This window comes from Calypte anna, chromosome 4A (genome assembly GCF_003957555.1).
Source record: "Calypte anna isolate BGI_N300 chromosome 4A, bCalAnn1_v1.p, whole genome shotgun sequence".
Classification (NCBI taxonomy): Eukaryota; Metazoa; Chordata; class Aves; order Apodiformes; family Trochilidae; genus Calypte; species Calypte anna.
Genome location: NC_044248.1, coordinates 43,224,481 through 43,250,642, shown reverse-complemented (window position 1 = coordinate 43,250,642; position 26,162 = coordinate 43,224,481). Strand labels below are relative to the sequence as shown.

Sequence of the window (26,162 nt, the reverse complement as noted above, 5' to 3'; positions counted from 1 at the left end):
TTCTCTGCCTGTCACTGAGGGTTTGTGGTTAGGGGCTGTAGGGCAGACAGTTGGACTTGATGATCTTAGAGGTCTTTCTCTATTTCCAGTCCTGACATCAAGGTTGGAAGCCCCTGTTTGTAGGATACTACAGTTCTGCCATGTACAAACACACCAGCTATATGGATCTCTTTTCTATTGATGGTTTAAGAGAAACCAGCCCCTCAACAGAGACTTCTACAGTGCAGCAGATACACAAACGTGAATAAACAAACAACTATACTCCTTGGTTCATTTATCATACTTGGCACTCCTTGCTACTGAAGGTTAATACCAAACGAGATTTCTCCTCTGAATTACTTAACTGCAAAGGTTACACTACATAGCACAATTCCCAGGCAGGGTGTCCCTAGGTCAAGCCAGTAATAAAAACTTCACCTGAAAAATGCAAAAGCAAGGCCTCCAAGGTTTGTAGAAATATTTACATAGTTATTGTTTTAGACAGAAGGTGCAAGTATAACCTTCGTACAGATGCTGATGCAGAAAAGGAAAGGCAATTCCAACTCCAGATGTGTTTTTCCTGAGCTGTGAGCTGTATCCTTTTGGACTGGACTGCTGCTGCATACTGCACCAGGGACAAAAATCAGCCTGCTAAGAGAGATGCAGCTTCCCCATTCTGCTCCTCCCAAGGTTCCCACTGCACAGAAGCTTCCTGAAGACTCCCCCTGAACTTCAGGAAGTCTGACAAGGCTTGGCAGATGCTCATCACTAAGTACTGTTTTAAATGTACAGAAGGTGCTTAAAAAAAAAAAAAAGCAACAACCAAAGCCAAACCACAAAAACACCAACACAACAACACAAAAATCAAACCAAGAATGCCTTCCAAAAAACCCTACCAAAACCCCAACAAACTACATTGCTTTCAGCAAGGACTCTGCTGTGGTTGCCGTGTATTATTCCCAGGTTTGCAGACAAACGTGTCTAAATGATCAATTATTCCTTTTTGTAAAAAAAAAAAGAGGTAGGTTTTCTTAAAGACTGAAGGGCAACACCGTGAAAGGAAACATTTTCACCAGAATAATCCATGGCACTGGTGTAAGAGAAACTCAGGCAAGGGTAATTCATTCACTCTTTAGTTGAAATACAGCTATGAAAGGAGTCTGCAGCATCCTATGCCTGGAGAGGCCACCAGAGCTCACAGACTCTTCAAGTTCAGCTTGCTCTGCACATTAGAAAAAGTATTATTTCTGCCACAAGTTGCCTTTGAATAAAGATCAAATGTGCATTTTTGAAGCCAAAAATGTTGCTGCTAAACTTTTAAGGACACAGCTAAAATTCTGCCCTCACACTGCTCTTTATTTTCTGGGAATCATGACAGGTTTTACTTTTGCTACATTAAGACTTGAGGCAAAAATTTTCAAAGCCTTACAAAACCATGGTTACTTCTTAATATTGTCTGATAGAACTCCTCATTAGAAGCAGCTCACATCATGGCTCAGGCAAAGCATGGCACAAACTGAAGTCACTTTTTAACCTATCCAAATACTTCAGAGTATCAGGATACAGCAGATTCTCAACAACAAATCCAAGCATCATCCAGCTTCCCTCTTGAGGACATAAACAACTACTCAACTTTTCCTCCACAGTCATCTGAGAAGTCTTTCATTAACATAACCCATTAAAACAGTTTCTTCTGGTGATTTATTTGTGCCTAAGACAGGTGTCCACACTACTAAGAAGAGAGCTGCTTGGGAAGAACTGCCCTGCAGCACAGCTCCAGGAGATGTGCCTGGAATATCCATTTATATCCATTCATGCTTGAAGGAGGTGAACAGATGCTAACAGAGCACCTGCAGGTTGAGGAGCTCTCATTTACTCTTCATTTCCATGTATTCAAAACACTCCTTCAGCTCCTGTGTTTAGTTGCCAGGGACACCCTTCCAGGTCAGGGTATCTAGGTTCAACCTGCCTTTTCTTTCCTTTTTTCTTTTTTAAACTACCTTTAAGACCACTCTCCAACACCTCACTTGCCTTTTTACAACCCAAAGTTCTCCAGAACACAGGTTCTCTTGACAAACAGTTTTCAAATTACAGATAATCAAGGCAAAGATTTATTAGCTGTGCTAGAAAGTCCTGTTCCCAGCCCTTGACCAATGTGCTGCAAAGAGAGAAATGCATTTAAACTTCTTTCCTAGCCATGTGTGTTGTCCCAGGTTTTTATTATAACATGAGCTATTTCAGCACCAAGACACTTCACACTCCAAATAATATATTTATAAACATATATAAATATATAAATATATATATATTGAGCATTTTCCTCAAACATATCTAGTCAACTGAGCAACCCTGAAGCCTGCATTTTCACTACAAAAAACAATTATCTCCATCAGCCTGATGAATTTTGCACAAAGGTGATCCCACCTTGAGAGCTTGCTCAACACTTGTAGTGTGGTATCTCTGCTAACTTTTCTGAGGCAGTCTGTCACACTGCAGCTCTTCCAAAGCTTCTTCTCATGCCCTGCCATGCACATCAAGAGATTCCCTTATCACAGGTCTGATGTTCCTTTCACACGTGCAAGGCTCAGGTGTTCCCCAGCCAGCTTTCCACAGCAATGTGCATCCTCAGAGGGAAACAAAGCAGGAGAAAGCAGCAAACAAAATGCCAGAGAACATCAGACCCAAAAACCAAAGCCATTTATCATCACCACAAATTTCAAAGCTTTTTAACTCATTGGACACCACCCTCAGTTTTAATCATCACGACACTGTGAAAAATATAATATCAGATAAACCAAGGACTAGGAAAAGATAACCACTTCCTTTCAGTAGTAAGGAAATGGACCTTTTTGATGATCATATCAAAAGTATTGATAAGTATTAGAGATTCATACACAAGTTGTTTTTTTTTCCCACTCTGTTACATGCTCAGGAGATTCTGGAAGTCATCAGGAGTCATCTGTGCACTTGTTTTGTCACCAACACTGCCAGCTACATATGGATGTGTCAATTAAAAATACATCACTTTCCAAAGCAACCTATCTTTCCTCTGTATCAAAAGAAGTGTTATCATGGATGCTCCTAATCACACAAAGCATTCTTCCTGTAGAATCAGCAGACACAACCCTTCATTTTCAAGGGACACTGCTGTATTTTGTTTGGTAAAAAAAGCCTGTGAATGCATAAATAGTGGTTTAATTATTCTTTTAAGTGTTCAATAAAAGATGACCACAGAATGGTTGGGATTGGAAAGGACCTCTGGAGGTCCTCTGGTTCAGCACCTCTGCTCAGCTGCCCAAAGACCAGCTCCAGTTGGCCAAAGGACCATCTCCAGCTGCCTCCAAGGATGGAGACTCCAAAACCAATTTTGCCAGTGTTTGAAAACCAGAGGGAGGTGTCCCTGTCCATGCAGGGGGTGGAACTGGATGAGCTTTAAGGTCCCTTCCAACTCAAACCAGTCTATGATTGCAACTCCAACAAATCCAGGGAGCAGGGTGAGTCTAAAACACATTTGGAACTAAAGAATCTCTCTTCTGAGGGAAGGCTGAACAAGCTGGGGACAGACCAGATGAACTCCAGAGATCCCTTCCAACCTCAACCATTCTGTGCTTTTGTGAAGTTTTCAGTGTTCAACACAACATTAATGAAAACTGAGGACACACTATTCCTCCAGTTGAGGCGTGAGTAGAGGGTTAAGCAATAAGGAAAACCCCCTTACCTGCTAAGGTGAACACCCCAGAAGCTAAAACTGATTTCTCAACTGAATTTAAAGCAGGTTCATCCCCTTTGAAAAAAAATAAATGAGTTTCTTAGGTTCACTCTTCCTCTGTCTACCAACTGTAACTTCATCTCACTATGCCCAGAAGATAACTTCATAAAGTATTTTTCCTCTCCTGATTACTGATAAAGTAGGGACAAACAGTTTAGAAGTTCTTACAGTTACCAGAAACTGAGCACCTTATCTCAGGAAACTTTTCTTTTAAAAGCTGCAGAAAGATTACAGATAATCTAAACCAAACTGAGGGTGACACTCACAGAGTACATGATAACTCCAAATTTCAGCAGCTGCCTTTGCCAGCTCTCTGCCTGTCCTGCTGCACACAAACACCTCTGAGATGTTCACCAACAGAACCCCTTAGGCAAAACACTCCTAAAACAGCTCTGCTTTTGATTTCTAGACTAGATAGGATTTCCTAAGTAACACTTTATAGCCAGGAAAAGAGGTATTCTTGCCCACTCTGCTCTAAATTTCTTCTTCCCCCACTTTGCAGCTGTACACCCACCCAATATGGCTTCTTATGCCATTAGGGTCCCCTCTAGTACCCACAGAACAACAGGGCTAAGGAAGGCAATGATGCTACAAATAATGCTGCACCATCTTCAGTACTACAAGTGTCATTTCCATATTAACATCTGCTCCAGAAAAATCAAACAGATTTTCTTTAAGGCAACCCAGACACATTCATGATGGAAGAAAATCAATTTGTAAAGGGGACACAAAAAAATGTATTCCTGAGAAAGGTTCCTACGTGTTTTTCCAATGATAAGAATAGAGCCTACATCCATAGGAAACATTTTAAGACTGCATATCTGAAGACAGAAAACTATTGCTCCCCAAACCCAGCTACTACCAACAGCCAAGTCCCTTTGTACCTGCTAAATGAGAGCACTGCAGAGCAAAGGAGAGCTCTGCTGTCCTGTCCTAAGCTGGGTAAAAGCAGATGGAACAAAGCAGTGTGAAGCAAAGAGAAATCATGCACTGAAAGGGAGGGCCAAAATCCCAAGTCCTATGATGACAACTTGATGCAGAGTTTACTCAAGTTAATGAAAAGCCTCCAACTCCCCTGGATTTCAGCAGGTTATGAAACAGGTCCTGCAGAGGGAAATGTTCCAAATCACCACCTCCAACACCATATTTTGATATCTAATTGCCACCACTGCCTATGAAGAAGTCCCTGGTGTAAAATAGAGAACAAATACAATAATCTTGCTTTCTTATTTTAAAAATGGCATGAAAGGAACAATAAAAGAAAGTTATTGAAGAGAAGTAGATTGCTCCCAGCTGTTACAAAATACTACAGCTGTTTGGGTCATTGCAGCTAATGACCACTTGCACTTTTTCTAACACAGTATGACCACTGTAATCTACATCAAAACCTGGCAAGTGTCATGGAAAAAAAAAAACAAACCTGAAAAACTGTTTCAATCCTGGTTCATTTTTTTTTTTAAATTCCTGTTCATGGCTTGGGTTTTTTTGTGCTTGGAGGATAGGAAGGGGGTTTGTATGAATGGTTCTGCATTCAAACTGTCAATCTCCTTAAACTGCTTAAATATTATAGAAAATAGAAGTTATTGAATTACTAAAATTCTTTTCCATTAATAAAAACAGGAAATTCTAAACCTGTTGTTGAGGTGTGCTGAGTACAACTACCTCAAGTGCAAGGTGGATGAAAGAACAGCTTTTCTGGACAACTTGAGCATGACCATCTAGCAGCTTTTCATTCCTTTGTTAACTGCACTATATGGGAACCAAGACACATTTTCCATAAGGTTTCAAATATACAAAGGCAAAATAAAACAAACACAAAAAACCCAAAACATAAAACTGATGCAGAAATCACTCTCAGATACGACAGCACAACTCCTTATCAAATGGAGAAAAGGCTAAGGAAAAGGATGTATCCCCCCAATAAAATCTCCCCAGAAGCTGGAACACACTATTGCAAGTTATTTCATGTCACTTCTAGAGAAAACCCCTGTGTACATGTTTCTCTCCAATCGTGTGCTTTCCCTTCCAAAGTCACCCATACAGGACTATAGACCAAAAAGAAGATCTCCTCTTTTTTTTTTCTCCTAGATACCAATGAAATCACCAATATAAGAACATCAACATTAATTTTACCAGTTTCTCCACTTCAGGACAGAAGAACACTTCCAGAGGAACTCTAAACACTTGACAAAGACTATCACCTAATTATATAGCATGTACCCATCTTCACAGAAATAAGTGAAGGATTTGGTAACAACACATACAACCCTGGTACAAGAAGGATAAAAATGAAGCATCCCCATCCAAAGAAAGTAATAGTTAAATATGTATTTAAAATCACAAACAACAATGGAAAACATGTTAGAAGCTGAGACTCTTTTTTTCTCAGTTTGGGTCACTTATCCAGACTGCAAAGGATTTCTTCCCAAATGATGGCTACTTAAAAAGTACAACCTACCTTCAAAGACACTTGCAAAAGCTTAAATTAAAAATTAAAATCTAATCACATACTAAACTAGGCCAAAAACCTGTTGTTTGGATTCTATTAATTAAGTCTATTAAACAACATCCAGGGTGAGTGTTAAAAGTCTGTCTCCAGCACCACATCTGTGTGACCCATTATTAAGACATGCTATTTGCAACACCCTAATCAGAAATTCAAAATGCACTTCCTTTCTTGTGGCAGCACTCTGAAGGCCTGGTATTTCTGTATAAGTGGCAAGTATCAGAGCCATCACTGAAGCAGAACTGGATTGGTAGCATATGGTTTTTTTTTCCCCCTCCATCAGCTCTACATCATATGACAGGTAAGACAACTTGAAAATATTCTGCAGTAACATGGCTAAGATACACACCTCAAAAAGATGGAATGGAGAAAGAGAATATGCTGTAGAGTACTTGAGCTGTTATCCTGGTCCCTGCCTCCATCAGTACTAATGTGATGCACTTGATGCTCCTGATGGGTCCCTTCCAACTTGGCAGATTACACAATTCTCTGATTTTTTCTATCATGTTACAGCAATTTTTAAAAAGCCCTGGAATTCAGACTTTAATTATTTTATTAAGCCATATATGTCTATCTGAAAGGCAAAAATAGTTATTACTATTGGTGAGATTTAACACAAGCATATTTTAGAACAGTTTCGTCCTTCTTTCTCCCACAAAGATGATACTAAATCACAGAATAGCTTCTGCACCTTTTGTGCTTAGAGTTTAAGGTTCACTTATCTTTGGTGAAATTCATTTTTTTTAAAAGCAAGTATTTCCAGCTTCACCAAATCCTCCCCCCTGTTGCTAATTAACTTGTGCCTCGTTGCAAAGACACCAAAGCTTAAGTACTTAGACCACTCCTCTTCTCCAGTGAACCAAAGGGCACCACTAGCTAGCCCTCAGAGCTGGTTTTTTTTGCAAACTAAGAGTTAAAACTACCAGTCACATTGCTGAGCTTTCCACATCACTGCTAAGCAACCTAAAGCAGCAGCTGGACTGCAAAATAGAGACATCCTTGTGACAAGCAGGGTAGAGCTTGAGCACTGAGAGTGGAGCTATTCACTGAAAGGAAAGCTACAGAGTCAGCAGCTGGCTGCAGAATTACAACAGAAGACACTTCCCCAATTCTCACAGGTTTCTCCAAGCAGCTCCAGATACACCAAAGACACCAGAGGACTGTTCACTGAACCTTTTGTATTAGGGACTCAAAGCACAGCTACCACCGAGGCTGCTCCACGTGCTTAACAACAAGTAGGAAAGCAAAGGCAGGAAAAGAAAGTGCATATTGAAACACAAGAGAATATTTAAAATAAACTTGTCAAAACCAAAAGGAAGCTGCAACAGAAATTCAGTGCAGCACAGCTTTATTTCTAGGAAGTATAAGCAATACACAACCTTCAAACTAAACATTCCCAAAACTTCATGAAATAGACCCTGAAAAGAAAGAATGCCATTTAGACCTTGGGCACATGGAGTCCCCCAGACACCTGGGAATTCACTTCTAACTAAACCCACCATTTTTTACTCTTTCCACTCTGCTCCTTCTCTCCAACTCCAATCATAAATGGTGCCAGCTGAAAATCACTTGGAGATTGTGTTGGCACCATCATTCAACCTTAAGTAAGACAGCCCTGTTCTCCTCATCCAGCAGTGTTGCCATATCAACGCTGCCATGCCTAACCTCACTTATAAAAATAGATTTCATAGTCAGTTTAAGATGCATGTAAATGACTGTCAAGAAGGTACTACTCTGAAGGTGTTATTTCAACAGTAGCAGCTTTCTGGTGGAGGAGTAAGTAGGATAGGAACAGTTTCGAATTTCATCTTTAAAGAAAAATTCACCATCATAACACATATTTCCTCCCTGTTTCTTTACATACAGCCTTCTATCTCTTCACTGATTCATCAATTATAGGGTACCAACAAGAACATACCTGGGGTACAGCTCCAGCAGAAGTGTGCTTAAACCTCCAGCCTCAGCAGTGGAGCACTCACAGCATATATGCTGTAATATTTTTCAGAGCTAGGATGATGCTTCCCACCATTATTGATTGAGTAGCCATAAAATGATCTTTTATGGGGGAAACCTAGGTAAATGATTGATTATCAGAGCAGGAAATAATTTAAGTGTTCAGCTGAAGAACCATTATGCAATTGTAACTTGCCTTTGGTGAAACCACACACACAAGAGTATCAGAAGATACCTTTTCACAGAGATGATTTGAAGTGGCTTTTACTTCAGAAACTTGTGGCTTCTTTTATGGAACGCTTGAGAAAAGTGTTAAGCAGTATCTTTGCATCTCAACATACTCTTAAGGAAGTATTTTCTCCACATTCTTTAAGGCTGTAAAGACAGAACTATCCTCCTCTGCATGCTGCTTGAACATTACTGGGAAGACTTGGACAAATTAATAATCATATTTAAATGGAGTATGTAATTTAAATTATAGTCCTGCCTTTGTCCTTTAAGCAGGAGCCACTCAGAAAAATAGAAGGAACTTAAAAAAAAATTAACTATAATTTGGAGTAACCAAGCTACAGACACTTATTTTTTGGCATTATTCAAAATGGCCAATGGCAGACAATTCCTTTAGAAATACCAGGCAGTTCTGGAAGTCATGGAACTACCAAAAAAAAGTCTTAAAATATCAAGTTATGTAATCTAGGGCAAACAGATTTCACATTTGTTCTTCCCATCACAACCTGCCCAGAAAAGCAAGCACGACCACACATATAATCTCTAAGTGGTAGGCACACAATGCAAGCAGATTTTATTCAATATGGAAATAGATAGCAGAGAGGAAACAACTGTTCTCTACAACATCCCCTATGGAAAATGACCTAAACTGGTTCACATTTTCCAGCTAAGTTCAATGCTGATAACAGCCAGCACGAACTTCTCTTTCAAGCTTATCACCACCACCAAGGGTATCAGAGGCACCAGCTCTCTCGACAGGCTCAGCCAAAAAGGGCAGGTAACAGAAGACACCTTAAGCCAACGTGGAATTCACAAGCATACCCAAGTTTTTTTAAGACACAAATCAAGCAGTTTTGTCCCTCACCTTATATCAGTTCTGAGAGAACAGGCTCAGCAGATGACTCATAATCCAGAGGCCGAGGAAAGCCTCCCACCCGTGCAGTGCAGCACCAACTCCAGCGGCAAGGCACAGCACAGCTTTGCCCTGTGCTCACACAGTGCAAGACTTGTTGTGCTAAAGGCCTTATTTACAGAATTATCTTAATGACTAGGGCTGGGGAGTTCACAAATCAAAATAAATCACCAGCTTTATCACCCCAGCCCGTCAAGCAGAGGACTTGGGTTTTGTTTCAGTTTCACATTACTGCATTCCCAACCCAAGATGAGCCTGGTACCCCTGGCAGACACACACCTCCCTTCCAGCAGTGTCAGGGACACAGTCTGCACTCCCCAGGCAGCATCCAGCTGACAGAACCCCCTGCTCCTACAGCCATTAACTTCATTCTGCTCACCATATAGGAACAGAGTGGTTACCTATAAGGAAGCAACCAACCCACCTCCTTTTCTTTATTGAATTCACCCTATGCAAGCACATCCAGCTGCTCTCTGCTCTCAGCTGCACCTGGTGTGGTGTGACTTGCCTGGTGAAGATGCCAGGGATTCCATGATTACAGAATGAAAAAAGCTGAGGTGGAGGAACCCCCATCCCTTCAATTGAAGGTGAAAGTGGGTAGAAAAGAGCTGATAACTCCCAGCTGTACCAGTGCCATCTGACATCCTCTAGTTAACAACCCTCCTGAATCCCAGATGCAGGTTTCCCCACAGCAAGTATATTCCCAGGGATAAATTAATTAAAGAAAAACAGACTCAGCTTTCCTATGCCAATAGGAACAGCTACAAATAAAGTCCCTCCTTTCCTTCAGGAGGATCAGGCAGATACTGAATCACCAGCACCCTCAGAAAAAAGGGGCACAAAACCATCTAATTTACCGTCATTAGACAGCTCTGACTATCCAAGCAACACTGGTCCTTGTCATACATCTCCTGACACTCAAATATGCACCAAATATATATTAAAAAATTTATAAACACTTTTGACATTCAGGTCATCACAAGTTACTGAAAAAACCACAGCAGGGCAGCCCAGCACTTGCAGGATACATCTATGTTGGAAAAAATTGCATTTGATTCAGGGAGAGACAGAGGCAGGCTCCTGCAATACTCTGCTGCTGGATCCCAGCCTGGAGTACAAGCCCTTGGCAAGTACACACAAGTCTCCCTGGACTAATGGAAACTCTAAACTTCAGTGCTAATTCCCATTATTGACAGCAATTTTACCTTTCACTAATCTGAAATTAACACTGATGGGTAACATATTGATCGTGAGCTGCTGTTGGTGTTACATTACCACCAAACAGCCTGAACATCAGATGACCATGAATAATGGCACACTGAAATTCAGAGACAGGAAAGACCAGTGTCCAGCTTTTTGGGGAGCATATACCTCTGCATACAATGTTCAAGAAGAAAGGAGAATGCCATAACCAAGGTTCCCAATCCATGGCAGCAGCCTGTTTAAACAGCTGAGTTGGAAGGATTTCATTAAAACTCTATTTTCCTTCAAAGAAAGAAAATAAAAAGCAAAAAATAAAACCCACAAACACACCATTCAAAAGCAAATAACCATCTGAACTGCCCAGAAGAATCAAAATAATTGTACCTAGCTAGCAGCAAGATTTCCAAGAAATACTGCCTTGACTTCTTTTGCATGACCACTCAAGTTGACTTTCAAAGCTTTTATTTAGGATTACTCTGCTTTACAGCAGTATTTCTAGAAGGCAGTAATGCAATACTGAATATTTTGAGGAGATCAAGTAAGATGATACACAGCTTTTCTCTCCAGGTCAGTGGGGTTCAAATCTTGCTCGTGTCAGTAGTGACCAGGAGCTGCTGACATCAGGCAGCTGTTCTATGACCCAAGAGGAATGAGCCACTATCCTCAGGCCAGTTTTTGCTGGACAGGTATCCCCACCTTCCCAAGAACAACCAAGCCCACACTCTGGCTGCCAAGTCTTGGGAGTTAAAAGCAAGGTGAGCAAGGAGCAGCTTTCTCAGCCCTGAAGGAGAACAACAACTTGGAGACAGTTCTGCCCAGGGGGAGGCTGCATCACACCTCCAACACTGGAATTTCCATTTGGAAACACAACAAGTCAGCATTTGTTGCAACAGGATGGTGTCCTGAGCCTTGATCCTGCAAATGCCTGCTTGTACAGGTTATCTGATTTGCAGTCACCACACCATTCAACCTGTTGTTCATGGACACCTTCACAAAATCCAGAGAGTGATGGAGAATGTTTGCATCTGAAGTGCTGCTATCTAAAGGAGAGCAAAAGAGTAAATCAAAAAATTACTTTTCGAATTGTAACTGCATCTTCTGGATTCACATAAAGGACCTTCCTTCCCTTTAACTCAACAGAAAACAATTTTCTCAACTTTACTGAGCCTTAATTTCCTTCTGAAAACTTAATGTTAGACCTGAATTTCTTCTTTCCACTGCTCATTGCACGACAGCATCAGATCCAAAAATTTCACTCCAGAGGTCAAATTTAACTGTGTACAAGCTGCGTAACAGAGGTGGCAGAAGACCAAAACCTTACAAGCAAACACTTAGGGGTCCCTGAGCCTTTTTCCTCTTCTCCCAAAAGAGTTTTATTTTCAATTCAGATCAGTTAAAGCAGATTTCTGATAATTCAATAAGCAAAGAAAAATGAGCATGAGATGAAGTCCTCACCTATGGGAACACCCCACTTCTCAGCATATTTGAGGATTTGAAGCATGACCAAACAAAAAGAAAAAACACCAAACCCAAAAAAACCAACAAAAAAAGCCAAGCCCAGAGCAACCACCCAAAGAGGCTCTCAGAGCCACAGGCATTGTGCAAGAATCTGCTGAACTGTCACAGCCTCCCCAAATCCACCCCACCATTGGGTAAGAGTGCCCAGCCAGAACTGCTGTTAGAGGGGTAGAAAAAGACACCTCCTGTCATGCACCAGCAAATCAAAAGCGTTTTTCAAAAACACCAAACACAGTAAAAGCAAGGGAAAAAAAACAAACAAAAAACCCCAAAAAAACCAACCAACCCACACGCAAACAGAAGACAGTTTAATCCAGAGCCTACATACATATGCTAAAAACATTTCCTTTCCAAGTAAGGTTTTATATGATACTCTAACTTTAAAAAAATTGTTTTTACACATTATATCTCACCAACACCAGAATATCTGTTTTTCCTCTCTCAAACACCAAGGCTCTCCAACTACTGCTTACAAGGTGCCTTTTAAATTTTTTTTTAATATTCTTCCCTCATGTGTCATTGCAAGCAAACTTCAGTTGTTAATCTCAAAAAGGTACACACCATGTCCTATAGGAAAGACAGAACAAAGCCGTATTTTCCTGTCTTTATTATTATTACCACCAATTGTTTTCTTACTCAATTTCCTTAGTCTACACAAAGGCAGTGTGAAATGCCTATGATACAGCAAAGAATAATCCTATTAAGAATTAGTTGACTGTGTACCACTCTCTTCAGATGCTATTTTAAGACCTTAAAAGGAATTCAATGTTTAATAAGGGACTGAACCAGTTAAACACATCTTCTCCAGTGAAACACTGGCACTGTGAGACACCAGTTCCACTGCTTAGTTGTCCATCTCACCTGGCATGTTCTGTTCTTTTTGTTCAGCACTTTAGCTCAGTTCCAAGTTGATTTGAGCTTTAGTTGCATTAGAAAAAATAGCTAATGAAGAAAAATATCTAATCATACATACTGCCAATTTTTCTTAGAAATGGTGCTTTTAGATGTCCGAGACATTATTGCATGGTGAAAAATGAGCCATTGCTATCAAAACACATTAAAAGCTGCTGAAACCATGGAGGGTTTTGTAAATACTGTGGTAATTCCTGTTCATGATTAACATGGACTCGAGCCAAAGGAAGATCTGCCATAGCAAAGATCAGGGCATTTGGTAATGAGTTAGGAACAAGGCAGGTCTTCATAAAAAAAAAGTTAGGCATCCCATAATCATGAAGAAGTCTTCCCAGTAGCACAGTTCTTGTCTCTACCAAAGATAAACAGAGCTGTTTCAAGCTTCTAAAGCCTACTCTTGGTGTAATATAAGACTGGCTGCTTAAACAAGTAATAAATAATCCAGATATTACAAAGTAAAGGTGAATTCCCAAGCCATTTGTTAAAAATTCCTATCATGCCTGCAATTACATTTCTTGCAACATCTGAAGACCTACAACTTCATTTGGAGGGCAAAAAACTTAAGCGAGAAAAAAGCTTCAGAAGGGAAGTGTAAATAGATATAAACAAGTGCACACAAAAAATATATTCCTTTACGGCTAATATTTACACGGAGTGTTTAGGTTTGGTGTACACTCATGTAAACTCAAAGGTGTATCTATTCCAAGGCCATTTCAACTTCCAGCCTCCAGGCTTCGGGATGGATGCACATTCCATCTAGGATCTGTACTTTACCCCATAACACTGGAGTGGTATATGGTTATAACCCCATGAAATCCACTGTATCCAAGTGTATCCAGCTCTGTGGCCAGCGTAGAACCGAGAAGCCCAAGCCACTGAATCCACACACACCTCAGAGAGACCGAGAAACGCACATGTGCAATTCAAATCGGGCCCTTTCCCAGTAAACGAGACCTTGTTCTGCACTGCAGGGCACAATGTGTTGTTAATCCCAACTCTTAATTTATTTCCAGGGCCGCGGCTGGCAGCACACGCATACCTTCGGAACCGAGCCCGAGCCATGGAGCCGATACGTGCCTGTGCCGAGCACACACACACACACACGCACAAGCACACCACTGCCACCCCCCCGCACATCTGCACGCACGGCCGCTGGATAACTTCACAATCCCCAGGCCGGGCCGTCAGTAGGAGACGACGATGGAGGAGGAGGAGAAAAACCTTCGCCGCCCCCCTTGTGCCCACGGCCCCGGCCTCCCTCCCAGCTCGGCATCCCCGCCGCGGGTGTCGCGGGGGCGGCCCCGCAGGGATCGGGGCGAGGGAGGGAGGAGGGAAGCCGGGGAGCGCAGCACCCGGTTCTTCCCCCGCCCCACACCGTAGGGTTTGGATTGAGGAGAGGGAAGAGGAGCCCCGGAGGTTTCCCGGCATCACCCTGCTGCATGCGGGGAGCCCCACGGCAGTGACAAGAGGCGGCGCAGCCTGCGGGGGGGCTCCGGGGAACGTAGTGCAAAGGAAGACGAGGAGGAGGGGAGAAGAAGGAAGAAAGGGGGGATGCCCGGAGAAGCGGGCGGGCTGGGGGAGAGGGGACAGAGCCCAGCCCCCCTGTCCCCCGGGCTCCGGGGCGGGTGAGGAAGCTGGGGCTCCCCCTCTCTCTCACGCCAGCCCTGTGCAGCGCCTTGAAGGCGGAGAAGGGGGGGCGAAGGGGGGGGAGGGAGGGGGAGAAATGCTGCAATATAGCGCCGGGCAGGCAGGAGAGGGAAGCCGCAAATCCCCCACCGGGGCCCGGCACAAACCACCGGGGCCGAGCCCACCGCTTCCAGCGGCCGCGCCGCCGGCAACCCCGCGGTACCTGCCCGGGGCGGGGAAGGAGGAGGAGGGAAAAGGGCGGGGGAGGACGGACGCGACCCCAGACCGGGGCACGGAGGGACGATCCGGCCGAATGGGCGCAGCACCCACCTTTCACCACCCTGTCCGTCGTCGATAACTTGGGATCAACAGCCTTATGCTCCGACATGTCCGGCGGCCGGGGAGGCGGCGGGGCTCTCCCCCCTCGGGCAGGGCAGGCACGGGCTGAGGCGGCGACCGCCGCTGCGGTCAGGGCTCCGGCTCCTCCGCTGCGGCCGAAGTTGCCGCGTCCCGCCGCTTGCTGGCTCGGCTCGGCTGGGCTCTGCCGCGCGGTGCCTTCCTCCTTCGTCTTCCTCCACCCCCGTCCTCCTCCTCTTCCTCCTCCAGTTAATTATTGCTCGCTTTCAATCACGCCTCCGGCTTGTTTAGGACCGCCGGCTCTACCCCCCCCCCGCCAAAGCCCCGGCGACAAGCCCCGCGGCGGGCGGCTGTCAGGCAGCGCCGGCAGCGAACCCCGCGAGTGGCCGGGGGCAGCAGGAACAGCCAGGTTGCACACGCAGCGGCCAGCCCCGCGCTTCCTTCCTCCGCGGCGCGCTGCCGGCTGCTCCGGCTCCTCCCGCCGCCGACACCGGCCGCCGCACCGGATCGGGATCCGGATCCGTGTCTCTTTTCCCCTCGCCGCCCCCCTGCAGGGTCTCTCCCCTCACTCGCACCGACACCGGCTGCGGCCCCGCGGTGCTGCACACGCTCCGCGCCGCAGCCGCCCCCCGCCCCCCCCCCATCCTCCCCTCTCTCCCCGCCCCGCCGTGCGCCCGGCCCCGCCCTCCCGGCTCCCGCTGCCCCGCGCCGCCATTGGCTGCGGCCGAGCTGCCAATCACTGTCAGGTAGCCCCGCCCCCCCGCGCCGCACCGCCCAGGTGCACCCGCTGCGCCCACCCGCGCCGTGGGGACCGGCGGGGCCGCGCCGAGCACCGCAGCGTCCCGATCCGAGCCGCCCTGCCCCGCCGTGCTTCCCGATGGGGCCGCGGCTCCGGTTCGGTCAGGCGGGGAGGGACGGCGAGGCCGTGGGAGCCCGCCCGTGGGCGCGGGGGCGGCCGCCACTTGTCACTCAGTGTGGCTGCGGCGGCCGCACGCCGAGGAACCGCGCCCGGTGGCCGCGCCTGCGTGCCGAGCGGCCCTGCGCTGGTGCGGGGGAACGGGCGGCCGCCTGCCCCCCTGGGGTGCCTGTCCCGAGGGGGGTGTCCCCGGGGTGGGCACACGGGGGCACAGCTGGCGCTGGCCTGCAGGACACTGCTTAAAAAACACCTTAACGGGGGAGGTGCTCGCACAGCCCCCGGGCAAGAGGATCCACGCTAGGGAGAGCAGAAAAAGCGCATCCCTCTCCTATCCCCTCCCGGGTGCCTTGCCCGGGGCACCTGGCACAGCCCAACTTGCCGAAAGGGCTTGCAGGAGGCTGCAGGGCTTGGCCTCGCTGCTGGGGCCTTCCCCGGCCCCACGGTCTCCTCAGAGTGTCCAGCAGGGCCAAAGGCCACGGTTAAACGTGGGGCGTGAAGTGTTTTATTGTCCCCGGTAGGAAGATGACAATTTGTGCCTCACGTTTCTTTGGGGACTGGAAAGTAATTTACATCTGTGACAGTGTCCTCTGTCGTTCTGAACAACATAAATGTTGTTGAGGGCTTGTTTGTACATGTAGGTGTTCAGGAGGAGCTATTCCTGACTAATTTCATGACTAATTTCCAGAATAAAGCTGAACTGTTCCGGTTTAGTTTAACACCAAGGCTTAATTAAAGAGGAAAACGGGGCACACCTCTCCAGGAAGAGGGATGTTTACAGAGTTGTTGTTGGATAACTTGTGTGTAGATGAGCCAAGAATCACCAGCCACCTATCCCAGCTGCCCAGCTCCCTCCAGGGTGATGCACAAGTTGCTTGCTTAGCAGATACTCTGGCTTTAGAAAGCCACAAAGAAAATAAGATGGCAGTTATGACACATATTCTCTTCTTTGATTTGCCTGACATTTTTAGGGGACATTTTGTTGGCGATCCTTGTGGTATTTTCACTGAACATGAGAAGACACTGTATGCAGCTGACATTCAGTACAACAGCATGAGTTCTCAGCTTGTTCCCACAGCCCTGGTGAGCTCCATGTGCTGTGACCATCCTTTTGTTCCATGTGCTCCAACGAGCTGGGTAACCAAGTTGCCATCTGAGATTCCTACCGGGATGGGAACACAGGACTAAGCAGTGGAGCTAGTGCCCAATCGAGGCTATTTTATAGATGCCCTAATAAAACCTGAAGCCCGTGGCATGCATGCAAAAGGCTCCCTATATGCCAGGCCTGAAGCACCAAGTGAACAGGAGAATCCGGGCAAAGAAATCCCTGCACTTCATCCCCAGTGCTTGGTGCTCGGACACAGAGGGAGAAGCAGCACGTCAGGAATGCAGCATGGCCAGTACACTCAGGTACTGCCTACACCTCCTGGGCCATGGCTTCAGGAGGGGAAGAGGACCGGTTGGGATCCGTCCTTCTGTGACTGCAGGGTGTTTGCATGAGTCACCTGGATTCTTCTTGAGAGGCTGCAATAACACAGGCTCCAGGTCTCTCCAGCTTACACTTGCTCCTCCATTAGTCACAGGACAAGGCTTTCTGTAGCTCTGATTTTTTAACAAGAAAGTTATTGTTGCTGCTGTGGAACAGTATCACAACTCCTCCATGTTTGTATTAACTCTGAAAGCTCTCTGGGACTTCTCTAAGTTTTCCTTTGCTCCTAAGCTTTCCATCATAGCATGCCATCAAGGCTAGGTAAAGTTCTTTCATTTTATCTTGTAGAGGGATAATCAATTTATCTTGATTATGCATCTGTTGAATGCATTTAGTCTGTGTGTCCAAGGCAGAATCCCCACTTCAGGTAATTTCTTCTTCAGGAGCTTTCAGACAAGATTTCATAAGATGAAGGTGAGTACCACTGCCAAATCCCTATGGATCATCCCACTTCTGCATGGAATGATACAGCCAAGATTCAGATGACAGGTGTCAAGACCTCATGACTACCCTGTCATAGTGTGGTGCAATCTTAACCCCACAGCTTGTTTCAGAAGCATTTGCAAAATCCTTATCTTTGCTGTCAGGGAGTGAAAGAGAGAGAGAAATCACCAAATACCATCTTTGTCCTCTCATAAAGGTAACAGACTAGAAAAATCATGTAGTTCAGATCTATGTTAGTAGTAAATGTTGTATAACTCCCTTATTACTTAAACCTATCCTTTCTCCCCATCTACACAGGGGGTCCTTCAGCTTTTTCATACAACGACCTCCTCTGCCATAGAGGGATTTCTTTTTTTCATGGGACCTGAGTCCTATTAGACTCCTTTTTCTCATTTAACAGTAGGAAGAAAATATAAAGATCACATATTTGAATGGAAAGAACAGTCTGTGGATTCTGGGAAAATTCTAACACACCTGACCTCTTGCATCACCAATCCCTAGTAGCATCCTAAATCATCTCATCCCCTGCTAGAAGAGAAGCCCAGCATGACACATCAGAATCTCTTATCTTTTGAAGAGCAGTCACTTCTGATCACAGATTTTGGAGACAAGGTCTGAGAGAGCTGGGAAGAGAGGGGTTTTTTTAAGACCAAAGTCAGTCAGCCTCCACCTTTTTGCCTCAGATGAGCCATTCTTTATCATTTTAGCTGAGACATGTCAATCCTTTTGAGCTCACAGCAACTCCAGAAAGCAGCAGCATCCAGCTGAAGTGGCAGGAGGAATAAGTGCTCATACAATGAGAAGGCAGTAATTTAAACCCAGACTTCCATAAAGACATACAGACTTATGGATTCCAAACTTTGCCATGGGTCCCATGAAAAATTAGCAAATGAGTTGCCTGGACTTTATTTTAGCAGCAAGATGAAGATTATCTCCTAGAAATGTAACCATATGTTTGCACACTGACTCAACCAATTAAGATTCTGTTTTAAAGTACTGACTGTAAGAGATAGTATTTAAAATTTTAATCATCATTATTATTATGATGATTATTATTAGAGGAAAAGTGTTCTAGCTACAGGGAGTCTGTCCTTCACACATTAGCTGTTAGCCCTGGAAGTTCTGGCTTCACATGTAATAAATGTAAGCTTGACAGTATCTTGGAAGTAAAGGAGAATTAGAGAGTGCTCTTGAGTATTATGATGGAAAATCCGTGCAATGAGGTTAGTCTGGATACTGGTGCTGCCTTAACTGATTATTTACCTCATTTTTCATTAGGAAGAGATCTGTAATTGGTTCAGTTTACTTCTCTTCAGTATAAAAATCAATGGGGATTCTTAACATCTGTGCATCTAAGTCTCTTGCCCAGGTCATAATCCCCAGGACACAGTCATCTGTCACATCAGAACCACTACGTCCTGGTGTCTGTTGGCACTGTGTCTTCAGGAGATGCTCCATGCTGGAATCACTGTTTGGTTACAGCCCACACTCACAGCACTAACTGCAAGCACCTAAAATGTCCAAAAGAACTAAATTTGTCTACATCTGACCAAAATAAATCTGATAGCAGGTGCTGTATACTAGCCTTGGAAAGCAAAAGGATTGGATCAGTACATCACATGCCATTTGGTTCCATCCTATCCAAGAGAGGAAATTCACCCCAGTGCAGAGAGCCTGTACAAAGGACCATACACCAGTTTATATCACCACCTGAGCATTTTCTTGACTACTGGTTTCACAAACTTATTCCTACCTCAGAGAGAGCTAAAGGGCTTCTAGCAGGTAACAAGATTCATAGCATCCAAATGTTTTCTGGCTTTGTTTGCAAAGAGATGGGAAGTTCAGATGGCAAAACACAGCCCCATAAACCATCCCCAAATGTACCCTCTCCTTTCCCCAGGTGTGGTCCTCATGGCTCCACAGCAGGCACTTAACCTCTTGCTTCATCAGCCTCTCTGGGTCATGGCATGGTTTCCCCTTGCATGCTTCTGTTAGGCTTTTGGCTCAGGTATTTAAACAGGTCCTGGATTTGGTCCTAAAGCTTTTAGCAAATTTTCTACACACTAATAATGATACCGTGCCTGGCTTAGAAAGTAAAGCAGAATAGATAATTCTACAGAGAGTTATGGAATTCATGATACAAAAATGAACTGTGTTGGAATAAAATACGAGTAATGGCATCCAGACTAGTGGAGAGGGAAAGCAGGTTAGCTCCAAATTCCAAGATGCTGAATCAACTTAGAAAACAGTAACAAATAGTGACCTGAAAAATTATACACAGCTTGACTGACATTTGAAAAGTCAACTGATAGTAAAAGAAAAGAACAGGATTCAAAGAAAAAAAAACCTTGAATCCTGGAAATATTTACACCCCCTGCCAAAACTGGCTTCCTTACAGCAGGTCTCGATATAAAAGAATCACAACTGTGGTCATCTAAGGCTGTGAATGAATATTTGCCTTCAGATTAAGCCTCTGGTGCAAAACTGATCCACAAGTCATGCCTGTAATCCCCAGCAGCATGCAAACTCAAGAGAAATAATGCAAGGGACTTCCACATCTGTCCCCTCTCCAATACTACAGAGAAGCAAGCTAAAGCAAGCTGCCTCCACTGCCATTTCAGATTTCTCAAGAGGAACATATTTTCATCAGATGACCCCAGTAAGCCCAAAGGTGAAGAACAAGGTAGAATTAAGTGTGGAGACAAGTACTAAAGCCAGCAGGAGAATAAATCAAGACACCAGAGACACAAAGAGTCATGCCAAACTGAAGAGTCTAGTCTGAAAGTCATGGGGAGAGAACTCTGAAAACCAAAGAGTCCCTATTATAAGTCAGGGCAGGAACGAGGTGAGGTACAGGAGTGTAACACAAAGGAGACAGGAACCAGGGATCAAGACTAAGCAAACAAGAATGAAAAGCAAGGGAGTCAGAAGCAAAACTACAGCCAAGTGGCACTGCAGACTGCCAAGAGCAACTGGTGGAGTTGCCTGACACATCTGCTATTAAAGGAAAGTAGCCAAGCCTTAGCTCCTGCACAGCTGGGCCACAGTCCCAGTTGCCCTATTGCATCCAGCTGCAATATCCCAAGCAGAGCCCAGCAGTGTGGATAAATGTGCACTGCTTTAAAACTCAACCTGCAGGAGTGGATTGTGCCTGTAAATTTACTGCTGCAAGCAGCAGACTTGACTCACGTATCCAGTCAAGTGCTGCACTGATCTGCCTAGATGTGTCTGAAATTATCACTTTAATTAAGCACTGCAACTGGAAATGCCTCAGTGTAGGAAAAATAGATATATCTGAGAGGCAGGCAAGGGTGCCAAGGTTCCCAGCAGTGGAAAGACATCCTCTCATCTCCCTCTACTGGTATGCACATCCCCAAACCTCTGCAGAGTGAGGAGGAGCATCTAGCTGCCTCGCCTATGCCAGGACTCTGTGAAACAGCAAGAAAAGACCCTTGGGAGTAGCTTCCAGCACTGAGCTGTTCTCAGGATACTGGCAACAGCTTAAAACTACAGTCCTGCTATCAGGAATTAGTCATTTGCTCCCAGAGAGTTGATCCTGCAGGCTTTGGTTCTTCATTAGACGTTGCATTTAATGGGAGACTACAGAATACAGATTGCACAGTGGGCCCTAAGATGTTATCAAAGTGAATAATAAAATCTGCCAGAAAATAGATTAAGGAATGCAAGGAAAGCTCACCGCTTTTTTTTTTTTTTTTTAAGATGTTCTTGCAGTAGCAAATTTCACGACAGACTGATGCCTGTTTAGAGAGGAAGGAACAATATTTTAAGAAAGCAAAATAACAAGATACATGTTCATTTTGTATTTCCTGTATCTAATAAACAGCTAATTTAACTCTGGTATGGTATTAAAAACTACTAGTGGCCGGAGCAGCTGAAGAGATCCTGAAGTAAGATGGGGCACACAGTGTGTTTCACACCCACGGTGCTTTTCTGCCTCCTTTTTCAGAAGCAACGTTGTTGTCTGAGATACAAGAAGAAAGAAAGTGCTTTTTTTTCCCCCCACAAAAAGTAGAGCCTTATTTGTTTTAATACCACAATTTTTTTTTTCTGCCTTTATGGCCAGAAAACAATATAGATTAAATCCCTACTACTTTAAGGTAACATGCATGGAACACATCTTGGAGTAAATGATTTATTCAAGTGCCATCAGTGCCAGCTTAGGGCTCCGTGGTAAGAAACAGACCATAACTGGTGTTAGGGGTGAGATAATTAATCACAGTAAGTTAATTCCCAAGGCACAAACACCAAAAACTTTAATTTAATTGCCAAAAGCTCTCTGAATATGAAGTGTCTGGTGATGTATTATTTAAAGAAGCAGAGTGAATATGAAAAGGAACAATGGACTAGAATGTGTTTTCCATACTGACCTCTTGTGCTATGTCTTTTCCTAGGAACTGGAATGGAAAAAAAGGACAGAACAACCTGATCTCTGCATGTGTGTCTGTAAAAGTCCCACATACTTACAAAGCAAAATACTGAGACCTGGACTTTACCATAGAGTTTAAGGAGCTCTAATGAATACAATTGCTATATTGAATTAAATGTAACCGACTTATTCAAGTTGGCTTAGTGGTAGCATTAAAAACCATAAAATCTCCAATTAATTTTCAGTCAAACAGGCCATAATTTATACAGTGGGAATCCAGATTCTCACTTACCCCAAGGCTTCAAACTACTGGAAGATGCAAAGCTGCTTTATAATGGTTATAAGTTACACTTCCACTCACTTAAAATCCATTTTATATTCCCGGGGTGATGAAGAGCAGCCCTAATGTAAGGCAGAAGCAGGTTTCTAATTGACTACAAACACTCTCAAGCAAGGTTTCACATTCAGGGAAAAGGACTGGAAAAGGACTCCTTCACTGTAGCAGTGCCCTGAGAGTCCCACAGAGCTTTCCTGCAGGGCAGCTGCCAGGATTAGGTGTCAATAGCCTTCAACAAAATTAAAAATGGAAACCAAAACACAGAAATGCAAACAATCAAACTGCCCCCTTCTCCCTCAAGCACCTATGTCATTTAAAAACATCAGCCTCACGCATGCCACAGAACATCCTTTCAATCCTATTTTAATCAAATTGCTTTTCAGCTTCTCAAGTTTTATGTAAGAAGTACACGAGCTCCTTTAATCTTTCCTCCTCCTCCCTCACTCCTCAAATGAAAGTTTCAGTGCTCTGTGCTTACTCAAAGAATGGCATTCAGCACAGCAACAGACACATAAATCTTCTGAATTGCTAGGAAAGTACTACCCAGAGGCTGGTGTGGCTCTAGATGATGACAATCGAGTGCACAGGACTGAAGAAGGCAGCTGAAATGCACTCAGAGAGTATCTTTTCCTTTGAAAAGATCCTTATTGGTACAGGCCACGTCCATCCTATAAATAGATGTGCTCTACAGGATGGGCCAATTTCATCATCCTGACTTTAATGGTTTGTGAAAATAATTCAAACCATAAGCAAGGGACAGACATTAACGTTATTCAAAACTATGAAGATGTTGCTTATTGAGTGTAAGTAAATATTTTTCAGTGTCTCTTGCTATCCTAGCATTGCCAATAAGCCCAGCACTTGTGGTAGTTGCTTTATATGACACTGCTTTCTGCCTAAGAAGGAAATATTTCTCTGACTCTCCTGGAGTTCACAGCTATCCCAAGAGTAATGACTTCTTGCTGGTTGTCTTCCAAAGGATGTTGTCAGCCCCTCAGTAGTTCATTCCGGGTGAAAAGAACCCTGGTGCCAAGGCCTGGCCAAGATCATATACCAAATAAGTCTCATTAAAATCTTCGGATAAGGCCGAGGTGATATTTAAGTACTCCAGTGCTGGCCTTCTGTTCAGTGGTGAATTCATCTAATAGCTGCAAAAATGGGTTTGCTCTGAGTCAAAAATTACCAGGGGCTTATCCTGACCTCAGCCTTGGACTGGTGAGACTTCCAAGACTCAGTAGCTCAGGAGACACACGTTCTGCCAGATTCTGAGATCTGCACTTAAAAAACAGCAGGCAGAGGGCTGATGACATCTCCACCAGGGAAGGTTCTGGATGCTGTTGCAATACAGCAGTCCCAGGAGACTTGCAGTCTGGGAGCAGCCCTGACCCTGTGACCGATGCCAAACACAAGAGTCACAGAGAGTGCCAGCACCATGTGCTTGGGTCATGTTCCCCCCAGCCAGGAAGCAGGGGGCTGAGGATGCAGTCAGGTCAGCTCATCTCTGGAGCCATCTGGTTTAGTCATGGAGCTTACATCAAAGAGAAAGGGGCAGCAGATAAGACAGAAGCAAGTGATAGATACAGATGCACAAGTAAACAGAGTCCAACAGCACACTAAGATCCTAGCAGAAGGCAGAGGACTGACCCCCACCACTCCACTGAAATGTTTTCCTTTTGCCTCTCTCTTGTCCTGACTTAGCTTGAGCTAACACCTTGTATTCTTGCTCCAGTTTCTTTTGGGTGTTGGGTCAGCTAGAAGAAGGTCTTGCTCATACTGCAAAGCAACAAAACAAATGGATGTTTCCAGCAGCATATAATTAGAGTGTAAAGCACGGCCAGAGATAAAATATAGATGCATGTAAAATATGGGAACCAGACCTTCTGCCTTGCTAATGCAATTATTCATAGGGATGGCAACACAAATATGCTGTGGAAGGGAATCTGTGTCAGTGATAATGTTTGCTCAGATATTCACTTGCATATTCATGGGCTCAGATGGAGAATATGCAGTGGGAAGTGATTGGTTCACCTCCTTCCATTTCTGTGTCCTCAAAAGTTTCCTCCTTTGTTTTGCTCTTTTATTCTGGATTTTTTTAGTCCCCATTTCCACCCCATTTCAGAAGTAACTGGGACAGTATTTCAGGACCATGTTTCCTCTTAGTGCTGTAGCTTGCACCTTGCAGTACCATGCACATTCCTGCCCTCCTAGGAGATGCTGGACTTGGTGTATAAACCACTGGCCTTGTTATGCAGAAAAGTTACAGCAGAGCATCCAAAAGGCTTCAGTGGCTAGGAAATGTACCCAGAAACACAGCTGTAAGACACAATTTACACAAATCCTGGTAATGCACACCATCTGTCAATTTACTTCTGCTGCAAATTTCAAGCACTTGAACTTAAAATTGGGTTTCTATGGGTGCTCTAATCATCCAGGAACTTGGATCTGATTCAACAGAATGGGCACAAGTGGAAGGCACTGTGTACTTTTTTTTGCATGTATTTATTTTTTCTTAATAAATTCTTTTTAATAGCCTGAAAAAGAAGAACAGTAATGCAGAAAAAACCCCATAGTGACTGACTAGGTCTAGAGAACAAAAGGGTAGCAGCTCACCCAAGCCACACTGCTTCACCCTGCACTGACCAAGCTGCTGAGGCTCCCATGGCACTGCATTTCTGGATTCCCTTTGATACACCTATATGTCTTCATCATTTAATTTGTATAAGCCACAGTAAAACTGAGCATAATTACATTTCTGTCAGACAGTCTTAGCTCTGTGCAAAATAAAATCCTTGCTGGAGAGAGTCAAGAGAAAAAATCCACTCTGTTCTCACCAGCCACTGCCAGAAAGAAACTTCAGCCCCAGTGATGGAGCTTTCCCTCAGAGCACTGATCACTCAAGCTAGGCAGTAAGAAAACACTGAAGCAGTTTCCACAGCTCATGCGTTGTTGGTTTGCATAAAAATTTGGCCTCTGTCCAAAGAGCTCAAATCCCTGGCAGGTTTTCATTACTTGGAATCCCATTCCTAGGAATGCTGGATGCCCTGTGTCATCCTGCCACCTCCAATTAATTCAGCAAGTTCTTGATGGCATTTCAGGCCAGCAAGTTTGTAGTCAGCCTGCTGACTGTGCAAGTCTTTTTTCCCAAATGCTGAGTACTTATTGGCAAGTAAAATATGGCAGGCATGAAAACACACAACTGTTTTTCTGAGAAACTCAGTGACAAAGTCTCTTACCTGGCTGCTTCATGTCACTGACACAATGGGGCATCTTTCCAATGATACAAGTTACTGCTCATAATCCATCATTACTTTGCTACATTTTATCCACTTATCTATTTGATTACCGTATGAATTTCATCAATAGGACTAGCTGGATGAAACATTTTAGCCAGAACCATCCTCTAAAAAACACCTTGTTTATGATTTTACGTATCCCCAAAAAAGCCTGTGCATGAAGCCCAGTCAAGCCAGTGGTTTTACCTTACTCCTCAATTAGTCCATTTATTTCCACGAAGCTCCACAAGCTTCCACAAGAGCTAAATACATCTCCTAAGATATTTGTACTGCCCAGAATAGTCCTTGTGCTATTCAGAGCCCTCTGAGTCAGCAGCAAAGAGAGGTGGTCTCAA

The 26,162-nt window shown here is 44.2% G+C and overlaps 1 protein-coding gene across 1 annotated transcript in view; it reads right to left on the bottom strand.

Annotated features, from left to right (window-relative positions):
* Positions 1–15,481, bottom strand: part of PPP3CA (protein phosphatase 3 catalytic subunit alpha) — a 136,765-nt gene extending 121,284 nt beyond the window's left edge. The window contains exon 1 of the mRNA XM_030449764.1: positions 14,938–15,481. Within this exon, the coding sequence (XP_030305624.1) occupies positions 14,938–14,995 (58 nt within the window). The 5' untranslated portion in view covers positions 14,996–15,481. The remainder of the gene's footprint in view (positions 1–14,937) is intronic.
* Between the last annotated feature and the right edge of the window lie 10,681 nt (positions 15,482–26,162).